Source organism: Macrosteles quadrilineatus, unplaced genomic scaffold (assembly GCF_028750875.1).
Source record: "Macrosteles quadrilineatus isolate MER2022 unplaced genomic scaffold, UCM_ALF_1.0 Scaffold_5__1_contigs__length_97177068, whole genome shotgun sequence".
In the NCBI taxonomy this organism is placed as follows: domain Eukaryota; kingdom Metazoa; phylum Arthropoda; class Insecta; order Hemiptera; family Cicadellidae; genus Macrosteles; species Macrosteles quadrilineatus.
In genome coordinates this window covers 45,049,386-45,061,483 of record NW_026542598.1, presented here as the reverse complement: position 1 = coordinate 45,061,483, position 12,098 = coordinate 45,049,386, and the positions used below count along the sequence as shown (strand labels likewise).

Genomic DNA, 12,098 nt, shown 5'->3' with positions numbered 1-12,098 from the left:
AACTTTTAATTCAGTGAGACCCCTAAGCAAAATGCAGTAAAAGTGAAAATACTAGTGCTGAGCAAGTGTTCTGGAATAAAACGCGGTATGTAGAGTAAGAAACAAATAAAACAAGATAATACAAAATAATGCAAATAATGCAATGACAGGTAGAGTTACGAAAATAAAAAGTAACTTATAAAATAGTAAATGCAAACGAGGTAAAGTGCGTCAAATAACTGAACAAATATTTTTTTAATGTTGAAATGTGTTGATAATATTAAATAATAAACTGCAACCAAGAACTACAAATATATGTATTAGATACGATCATAATACCGCCATTAATATAATATAAAGTTTTACGTCATAAAAATAAACCATAAATAAATTAAAACTTTAAAAAAGGAAAATTGTTAACAATTAAAGACATCTGGAGAGTACTGACAAATTAGAGAACTCGAAGACTGGGTTGTGTAGCATTGGTACGTACAAAATGAGTAACTTTAAACTAAGTAACAAAATCAGGTGACTTGGTCTAAGAAGATGGAAGACAGAGATGCAATGATATGAATAGTGTAGGGATGGCCCCTAAGGGAAGTGATACAGATTAACATATAAAGTTCTCGAATCCTCGAAGAAATAAATCTGCTGTTGACATGAAGTCTAGGAGTCTGGAAGCTATTTGTTGCCATGGCAAAAAAAAACTCTTCTTTTATTTAAATGAAACAGGAGAAACGGTAAATAAAAAACCAAAATAAGATCAACCCCCATCAAAACATAAATTATCAGTCTATTGCACTCTTAGACATACTGTAGGTACCCATAACGCACAAAGATTTACGGAATAATGCAATTAAATTGAGTGCATTGTTAATTACAAAATGACCTGTTAATTTGGATATTTGATTTAATGAACATTGTGAGCAAATAAATCCTTATCTTTTCAAAGTACCATAGTCTTCTTTGCTTATATTATTCCCAAGTTATTCAAATGACTTTAAACTACGTAAAGATTATGCATACGCTATTGAAATTAATCTGAAAATATCGGTAGGGATGAATAGCCATGGAAAATATTTAATTAATTCCACAAAAGTGCACAAAAACTGTAAACCCCCGAGCGCATTGCTTCCCGCTTATTGTCCAACTTTTAATTTTTACTGCAAAAACTCCGATGGAATTTCTATTGATTTGCATTAAATGATTTCCCATCGGTTCTCAATTAGTTGAAAAGCCTTCGGTGGAAAGTTGTACATACTTTTATTGCTATATAATATAATTATTGATTTTACTTACGTTGTAATTTTTCATGAGTAATGAGGATGAATTTGTTTGTATTGTTTGTGTCGATATTTGCTTACTGTGTCACAAATAATGATAAAAATAGGTTTAAACCAGAATTTAGAATTCTTCATCTGTCAAAAATACCTGAAAAACCTCTCACATTTATTCTTAAAAATTTATGATGCAACGTTCGTCATGACATGAATGTTACCGTAATGATATAATGTACATTAAATCAATATATTATAGTAGGTAAAATCAAACCAAACTCATTACGCTGTCTATTTCATTTATGGACAATATGGGACTCTGTAGCTCACATAATTTGAAATTGTTGTACGATCAATACCAATACAATCAATTGACTAAGACGTGGTTTTACAATTAGCTCATTAGATTTATGTACGTTTTATGTAGATTTATGTATGTGTAAGATGTAGATTCATCTTTTCAGATACATAGGTTCGTAGCGTTATAGTTATGTTATTACATAATATAATAGATAAACGAAAATGTAGGCAAAAACTATTCAAACTCTACACAAGGACAATTTGGGATCCGAAAGGTCACCAGCCTATAGACTGCAGAGGACCGTTAACATATCATGAGGCTAATGAGAGAAACAGACAGTAGCTAGCGGCATCGCCTGCTTGTCACTCATTACAATGGGCTAACTGTAAACCGAACACTGTGTATACTGTTAACTGCTACAACAATGAGAAACACAGACAGCATGCGTGTACAATCATGCCACAGCTTCCACAAGAATTGCGCAAAGAATTGGTAAATATAAGGTAATTTGTTGTCAAGTATAAGGGTCTTAAAAAGAGATGTCTCTATTGGAACCGAGAGATGCCTGTGGAAATGAGGTGGTTTCAAACCAAACCCAACTTGCAATGAGCGCCAACTACTGCAGGGAGCCACCCGATATACGTTCCTTAACTAAGCCAAGTGGCGGCCCTCTCTGACTGTTTTATTGAGTAGTTTAGGTTAGGTTAGGTTAGGATAGGATAGGGTAGGATAGGTTAGGTTAGGTTATGTTAGGATGACACGTAAATAAAGACATTCCTTCTGCTGGCAACTCACTCCAACCTTGCTAGGGCTTGGCGCAACTAAGGAACATTTTTTGGGACACTTTGAGAACTTGGCGCAATTAAGGAACTCTTGGCGCAATTAATGCACGACCAATTTAACTCTTTCTGAAAAGAACCGCAAGATTTTGCATTGCCATGATGCGTTGATTATAGTATAGTGTGTGATCTACAAACGCAGCAAAGACAGTTGATACACATATGTCAGGTACGAACTTGCTAACCTTCAACAAAGGTGGTCAACAGTGCACAATCCAAAACATCTGTTTTGTTTGAAATTTCACATGGCGAGGCCGGGATTGCGAAATAATGTCGTTCAAGTATTAAAGAGGCCGCTTAAACATTCTGTACGATATAGAGATTGTCTTTAAGAAAAATCAATACATGAAAATGAAAATCCTCCAAACAACGTAAAGGGTGCGCCAAAAAGAAATGACGGTTTCTGTTTTGTAATAAGTCAGCTGTTATACTAGCTAGAGACCTCATTGTTGTAGTGAACGATTGCTTATGTTATGCCATTTTTAGGTTATGTTTGGTAAAACATCACGTCGTCAAAAGAAAGTTACTGTCTAGTGTGGTGTGGCACTGTTTGGAGTCATCGGACCATATGTTTTTGAGGACGAAAGTGGGAACACCCCCCTGTCACTGTAAACTCGGAACACTATTTGGAAATACTGAGGGGGTTTTTGGTTCCACAACTGCGGATGTTATGAGGGATAGACATGACTAACACGTGGTTTCATCAGGATGGCGCAACTTGTCATACAGCCAATTATTCAATGTCAGTTTTGCGTGAACTCTTTGCCGGCAAAGTGATCTCTTGGTTTGGTGATGTGCTGTGGTCACCTCGATCCCCAGACTTAATTTTGTGTGACTGTTGGCTCTGGGGATACTTAAAAAGCAAAATGTTTGTTTCGAAATGTCAAACCATCCCTGAACTCAAGCAGTGTATCAGGGAAGAGATTGATTCTATTCATCAGGTGAAGGTGACTGCAAATAAGCAAAAAAAAATGGGAAGCCTGTGTTTATGAGAAGTTGATATGACCTGAGTGATATAATTTTTCATAAATGAAAATGGCATAGTAGTGTGTACAATATAACGTTATTTAATACATAAAATTGTAGTTTGTTCTTGAGTTATTTAGTATTAAAAACCATCAGGTTATTTTGGCGCACCCTTTACAAAAAATACGCAGTGGATGGTACAGATTGAAGGTAAACAAAATTGTATGCTGCTTACCGCCAGTTACCACAGTTCAAACTAAAAATGATCTCTGATTCCTTTTCGGAGATAACTTCATCGTCTTTAAACCCTTAATAATTTAATTCGCATTGGATTGATGAAGTAAAATAAAACAAATTACTATGAACTAAATTTTAATTTGTTTCATAAGGGACGTAATAATTGGTCAGCACGAACTATAGACCAGTCCTAGTATCCATCTTTTTGGTAGATAATGTTACATTCGTGTTGCCCGCTATTGTTACAACTGTCGAAGCCAAAATGACCAACCGAAACCCTTAGAGAAAGTTTCAGAGGTGAATGGACTTTAATATTCACAATACTTAATCAAATAACAAAAAAGTTCTTAATGAAATATTTTAAGCTTCAATGCTTAAAAAACCCGTGCACATCAAAACATAATGAATGCGATCGTATGTCGATTTGTACTTAAAATGCTAACTAAGCATTCAAAATACGTAGGTTTTACTTTCTATTCGTTCGAGTGAAACGATTATCCCGTACATGAGGCTTTCTCCTTCATTCTAATTGCTGAACGTCTTCTGTTCACACGATTGCCAAACTTACACTTCACTCTTCCTCTAAGCAGACCTAGATTAACGAGTTTTATCACAAAGCCCAGTAGGTCATGAGAATCTAACTATACCGAGGTGAGAGCGCGGTGAACGTATTGTCAAAATCTGTTTAAAAATGTGTATAGACAATGTTGTTTGAAGGACACAGCAACATGGTCATTGAATTTGGATACACAACTATACAATAGACACTTAGTTACCATTTTAAAGAAGATAAATTGTCAAAATATTAATACAATCAGTTTCAGTTGAGTTAGGTATTAAGTCTGCTGAAAAACTGTATTTTTCATACTTGTAAATAAAATGTTTGGACTAACTTTACAAATATTAAACTCTGCAGTAGTTTCAAACTCACGATTGTAATCGGTCGAATGGTTTTACATGACGTACGACCAACTAATTTGGTAAAACCAGCTTAGATTATAGACTGGATTTTGGAACCTGCCTCCTGGCCATCCAACTAACTGGGGTTTGGCCAGTGTCCCATGTAGTCGAAGGGTCAGGAGATAGGTTCCATCGTACAATCTATAATATAAAGTAATACGATCTTGACAACATTGTGTGTAAAGTTACAGATTGTGATAAAGCAAATTACATCTGCCTATTTGTTCAAAACCATTACAGATTTCAAGTCCGAATAGTTTGTTAATGTTTTAAATTTTTAAATTGAGGCTCGAAGATGTGTTGCGAATCTGACATTACAACACCTACACCTTTGAGCAAACGTTTTTGAACTAGTCAATTACAAATACTATATTACTTTTCACAACCAACATATGCAAGTAAACCTAGAATGGCGTAGAAATATGTACGATCTACGAAACAAAAGCTACTTTCCCTTTAAAACGTCAATATAAGGACCACCAGTTAAGTTTACATAAAGTACGTATTTATGTACACAAACCGTGAGTGTAACATAAATCACCAATGGTAATTCCTGTGATGTCATCGAAGTGGACAACGTGGTTAGATCACTCCCACTGTCGGAGGTGATGTTACTCGAGAAGCAGGATTACCAGAAGAATTAACAAGCCTATATCGTAGATAATGATCAGAGAACTGGTCCCTCATGTGCTGCAAATATTGGTAAGTAACTTAAATAGAAATAACTTACTATAAAGTTACATTTGTTGAAGGACTATACAACATTGAGGGACGTGACGAATCGAGATTGCATACTAACACGATTTACAGCTATCTTTGCAGATTTAATTGAAACAAATTTTATAAGCTATTGGAGGTCATGAATTGTGGATATTTATAGGCATGCACTGTAGATGCCATGCTCCCTGGTGTGGATTAACGTCGCACTAGTGAGTACTTCGACTATCCGCAGTACTATCCTGATAAATAGACCAATTCGTTAATTAAAAAAAATGTGGTTCGGATTCCACTATAAAATGTAGGTCCCATAGTTGCCATTAGCTGTATGGGCTATAATTAACATCTGCGTCTAAGGAACATCCTACACTCATCCGTCACTCATATTTGTGTTAAAATACGCACATAGTGGCGTCCCCCTCTTAAATAATCGATATAATTGATAATTAAAATAAATGTACTCTTTAACACAAGCTCAGTATTTTTCAGATATTAAATTACAGTTATTTTAACACTAACCGATCTTAATTGATAAATTGTAAGCCTGAAAACCCGATTATGATCTAAATACAGCTAAAGAATTTGTAAAATGCATTCCGTGTAGCTTTTAAAATAACATTGTTTTAGAGATTTATCCACAAAAGCAACACGTGCCCACCGATAAGGCAATATGAACGCTAGGCAGATACTGCCCCAAATTTGGCCCACGTACAGCCAGGCGCCATAAACAAGAGGTACTTATGAAGATAGCTTAACCACCGTCGTTTAGGCCTTATCGTTCGCATTTGGCTTAAAACGTCCACCAACAATGTAGAGTACAGGCGACTCCAATACAGGTGTTCTGCTACGGTTTGAATGTTTAATCGCGGCAAAGTGTTGTAGTATTTACACCCTCGCTTTGGACGTCTGCAGTGGAAAAGTGTTTTGGTTACTCTTGTTTCAGAATTCAATTGGCTGATATAGAGAATCAATCTCTATTATAGAGATCGATGATATAGAGTAATAAAATGATCCTGACTGATGAAACAGCTGATCTTAGTCAGTAACAAAGCCACACATATCAACTCACACCATTCTACACTCATCGTTCACTCATATTTGGGTTAAAATACGCACCTAGATGGTGTCTCCGTCTCAATTCATAATAACAATAATATCGAATAATAAATAAATAATAACAACATCGAGCCTCAGCGATCTAATTGAATTAATTTCCTACAAAAATGAAGCAATTATTAGTTTAAAATCAACTCTGGCTATCTCGAAACAACCAATAATTCTCAACATAACCTACACATCACTAGAGAGATTCGCCAAATAATGAAGCTATATGCATGTACCACACATCCGTATGTATATGTGTCGGAAGGGCCAGGCCCGTAGCGTCATCATGAAGCCTAACAGTACCTTTGGCATGGGAGCGTCCATCTAGGCGCTATTGTTGAAACAGTAATACGCGTTTTGTCTTTGTCTGGGCTACAATTAGAAAGATGATGAGAGAGATAGGAAACTTACTGCGTGGAAGGATTTTCATTCTGGCTATCAGAGGCTAACATAGGAAAGCATGTGATGGAGGTACATGGGCATGCATTAACACATTAGTTACAAATTACTGTATTGTAGTTTACCGGAGATAAATACAAAGAATGCAACTACATCCTTTGTATTTTTGTCTTAAAACTATCAGAAGTATTTGTTAAACCCTAACTGAAAATTTAGTGCATGAATTCACCAGTAAATCAATTAAGCTCTTAATTAAACTCATGTATCTATAACTTATATTCAATACGTCATCTTCGAACTCTCAAACGTGATACAATAGCATAAGTAATTATGTTTTTATTGGAACAAACAACAAATTGTGAGTGTGTGAATTACAGGAACAATTAATGCAAAACAATTTGGACTTGGACACAATTATTTGCACAATTAACAGGATAACAGAAATATCCGATTCGCCAGTAGGACAAGGCCAACTAGTAGTTAATCGCAAATGGAAAATCAGTAATCGCCAAATAATCTCAGACCGGCATTCATCCCCTGAAGGCCTTCGGTAAATTGAGTGAAATCACTTGCGATGACGACATATGATCGATTTCTTCGTCCATCTATTTACATCTTTTAAATTTCGATAGTCCATTTTGGACACTGGGATGGTTTTTATTATAAAAGAAACATCATGTTTGCGGTTATTTGTCTGAAAATCACTATCAGTTTTAAGTTAATCGACAATATTCCGTATTTTTTACATAGACAAGAATCCCTGCGTACCTACCTACCTTATATTAGCAAAGGATAATTACTTTGAGGTATACATAAACACTTAATGGAGTTTCCCGGTTTCCTAACGATTTTACAAACCTCCAATCATATTACTAAATTATACAATAAAACCATAACCGAACATAGAGTAAACAAAATCGTATACCTTTGCACACTAAATGTCTCTGTCCAGTATTTTTAGAAAGCATTTTCATCTTTTCCATGTTTAGTATTTATCGGTATCAATTGTGGATAATTTATAGGCATGCACTGTAGATGCGATACTCCCTGGTGTGGATTAGGTCCGCACTATTGAGTAGGCCTACTACGACTATCAGCAGTACTGTCCTGATATAGACATATTCGGCAAAAATGTGGCTCGGATTCCACTGCGAGTCCCTTAGTTGCCGTTGGCTGCATGGCTATTACTTTAATTAACAGCTGTGTCTAAGGAAAGACAACAAGATCACGCCACTCACCCTACACTCATCGCCATTCATACTTGAATTGAAATACTAACATAATAGAGGAACATTATCGAAACTTGTTGTGAACTTTTGGAAACAATATGATTTGGACAGATCCTTTTTGGAAACTATTATCCATGAAACATTAAGAGGTTCATGAACTACGAGAATCGTATAGTAAGAAATCATTTATATAGTAAACTTAAAATCAAAACAGCCTCCAGATTGTACAATAAAAGCAAACTTGTTTGTACACTTTGACAACCTACCTTACCATGACGCGGCTCAGGCCATCCAATTATGGTTTTAGACACTCGGTCACTTAGACATTTGGACACTTGGACACAAGACACTTGGACACTCGGACACGCACTAGACACTCGGACGTCTGACTACGGACTACGGTGTTGGGAAAGTGTGGACTGAAGGTGGAGGGGACGCCTTCCCTGGTCTCTCAGAACGGCTGTCGACTGTAGGTGTGTCAGCACTCAGCAACCTAGTTATGGGTGCTGACTGCTGAGTAACCAAACAATACAACCAAACAATGCGACGCGCAATTTAAACAATTTTTCCAAAGTTGAGATGCAAAAATAAACCTGTACAGTATACAGTATAATTTATTCAATAGGGTTCGAAAATTTTTTGAGAGGCAAAACGGAAAATACAATGTCCAATTGCCAAAGATTCGTGTTATTAGATGACAGTTATTAGATGAATAAAACTACTTAGTTTACAATAAATTAAAATTTGTTGATTGTAGATGTACACCATAGTTATTGGGTTGCATTAAATCTCCAAAAAGTTCCTTTATTGCACCAAGCCCTCAAAAGGTCCCCAAAAATGTTCTCTAGTTGCGCAAAGCCAAGGCCAGGTAGGGGTGAGTTGCCGGCAAAAGGAATGTCCTTCTTTATGTGTCATCCTAACCTAACCTACACTATCCTAACCTAACCTATCCTAAACTAAACTAATCAATTATACAGTCAAAGAGGGCGGCCACTTATTAAATCGGCTAAACTTTAAATTGAAAACTTCAAAATTTTTTTTCATATTCATAAATATGTAGATACAATTAAAGAAAATTTGCGACACTTTCCAACTAAGCTGTAAACTTTGCCAATCCAACGATACCATAAAATCAACACATAAAACAACAACGTTCATAACATTTTTAACTACGCATCCGTGGTTAACAGAGAATTTATTCAAAGCAGGTTCGGAATCTGAAGGTTGTCTGTGCACTAGACCCGAGCGAGAACCAACATCCGATCACCTATTGGTTGAAATTAAAACTTTGAAACCGTTAAATGAAAATATTCAAAATTCTTGATAGTACAGTGATTACAAAAAAATTACCAGAAAACTAACCTATACCACGCAATACAATGTAATGTATACAACATGTTTAACCTTGGAATAAGATAGTACTGTAGTAGAATAGGGGTGATATGATAGAAGATAGAGATAGAGCATGAGTAAGATAAGAGTGGGAGGATAAGATGAGTATAATAGAAACTCTACACAAAGGAAAGTACTATGGTCAATGCCAAAGGGAGATATTATTTTCCACGCTCAATAAGATGCTAAGGGAGTCTCAAGAGTTTCAATAAACAGACTAGTAAAGGATGTTCAAACTCTTTAGCGTTCGTTGTCATGGAGAAATAAATACGAATATATGGATTACGTCATAAATCCTCGGTACTAAAACTACAGTTTGGGTAAATTAAAGCTCGATGGATGCGGTTATTTTTACATAGTAGTTAACACAGACATCACGAATATTATAACATAAGCTGTATGTATCATAAGGATAAACAAATTATGCTATTGGCCCCTATGAATGCATTCGATTTCAAGCAACCGGTTAACCTCATAATTCTACAATACCCCCGCCGCAGCAAACCTGCTGCGTTTATGAAAACCGGATGATTTTTACTCGAGTTATCGCAATTACGCACACAAGGTAAATGAGGACACTGTTTAATCCTTCATTAATAATTGAAACTGATGTTTATGGCGTCTAACACGACATAAAAACGAAGACCTAAAGCGGTTCCGGGCCTTATATACCATGAGACTTAAGGCAACAAGTTATTCCTTATATGGGAAATTCGCTAAATATTCCCTACACGGGAAATTCTCTGCATTTTCCTTACAAGGGAAATTCTCTTTAAAAAGTGTCATTATGAATGTTATTTATAGAACGAAGTAGGCAAAACGACAATTGGCTAAGTGTAGTTCTCATATCTGGTCTATGGCTTGTGTTGGGCCCAATATTTATGGCCTGGCGTTTTTTATGCTCCGCGCACCTCCGTATGTAACGTCTTGGGTATAAATTTCCCCGGATGAACGCTTTTTGTAAATGACCTTACATATTTCAGACATAACACTTTGAAGATATTGTTGTAATTTATTGTTGTGTAGACATAAAACAAGACTAATGAACACGACAATCTAATCTGTAGGATGGAATTTTAGGTAAATACAAACGTTTAGTATACACACGTTTACAGTAAAAATGTTATATACGTCCGATAGTTCATACTCTTATTGTTAAAAATGTCAATCAATCAAAGTCGAATATCTTTCTGCCTCAAATATTATCAAATTTGTCATACAATTTTTTAAACTCGAAGCAGAGGGCCAATTCAGAACACATGGTGATTCGAAGTAATAAGTAATTCAATCGTAAACATATCAGTGATCGGTTTAAGCGACTATTCAATGTTAAAATATATGGCTCAGAAGATTTAAAAGGATTCAAAATTTCAATTATTTTCCAGGAGATCGCACGGTTGTGAATCTTTTAGCATTTATACTGACGGAGTCGATGAAACCAAGGTACAAATTGATTTACAAATCATACAATTCGACTATTGAGACCTTGTGTTAAAACAAAATTGATAAAACAAGTTCAAGTGGTGTAGAAATACTCACCATTTGCGCAATCAATAAAAACTGAGCGAGAAACTGTCACAATACTCTCTCAGAGTATTAAATAAGTACAGAACTATTGGCTAACCATATTGGATGGGGAACACAAAACAAGAGTACAAATAAAACTAGATACAAACTAAAAGTAGACCAAACTGGGAGAAAACGGTCAATGAAGGTCTCCAACTTTACCCATAAATTGAGCACATTGTTATCTGCCTCTACACGAACAAATCCCAATACACAACGTCTCACAAAGGCAAGATATGTCGTCCACTGTGATTACAATATTGCAAGATTATACACACAAAAAATAATGAAAATCGCATATCTTTCGGAATGGTTTTCTTGTTAATATTTTTTGACTGTTATTTAAGAATAGTTTTCAGTGTAAAATTTCTGAAAATAAAAAAAACAAGTTTAATTGTGTTAAATACAATAGAGTAGAGTAAGAAGATTGAAGCAGCTGTTATAATCCTTCGAAAAATATCAAATATTAAAATAAATTTTCAGTTTTAGATCTATTCTCAAACCTATGGAAAGGACTTTCCATAGGTAACTGATGGAAAGGATTTAGAAAACTATTGATACTATTAAATCTTTTAGAAAAGTTAAATTTTGTAAAAGTTTCAAATTATATATTTTATGATTAAAATGTTTTATGTTTGCCGTATGGAAGTTCGTAGGATTTTGGTTTTATTAAGTAGTGGTTTTTAATAGTTTTGTCACAAGCACCTTTCAAGTAAAAATTGAAGGATCAACACAATAAAAAAATATGTATAAGAAAATAAAACAAAGAATTACAGGGAATGTGAACATTTCGTGCCTTTAACTATGTTTTTTTATCCTTTTCATAGAACTTTCTACTGTATTAAACCTGGAACACTTTAATTGTGCAAGTTATGTCTGTACTATAAAATTATGTACGCCCATACACCACTGATTACAAATAAAAAAAAAAATGTTCTCTGAAGTTTAAAACAATGTATGGGAAGAAAGCAAAGACAAATTACCTTTTATTTATCATTTTAAACGCATACTCTCATAGTCATTAGTTTACACCAAAGGTAGTAGCTTACAGTCCTAACCAGTATTTTTTCTCACAATGAATATTCTTACAGAGCACTATGTTCTGCTGCAGTGCAATGTAATAAAATGTTCA

The 12,098-nt window shown here is 35.1% G+C and overlaps 1 protein-coding gene across 3 annotated transcripts in view; it reads right to left on the bottom strand.

Annotated features, from left to right (window-relative positions):
• LOC128994159 (ecotropic viral integration site 5 ortholog-like) overlaps positions 1-12,098 on the bottom strand; it is a 130,825-nt gene that overhangs the window by 100,600 nt on the left and 18,127 nt on the right. Inside the window, exon 1 of one of the 3 annotated variants that reach the window (XM_054418484.1) lies at positions 8,275-8,390. The exons of 1 other annotated variant lie outside the window; for it this stretch is intronic. In XM_054418484.1, the coding sequence (XP_054274459.1) occupies positions 8,275-8,282 (8 nt within the window). In that variant the 5' untranslated portion in view covers positions 8,283-8,390. Of the gene's footprint in view, positions 1-8,274; positions 8,391-12,098 lie in introns of those variants that run through there. One more of the 3 variants, XM_054418486.1, reaches the window with a different exon arrangement.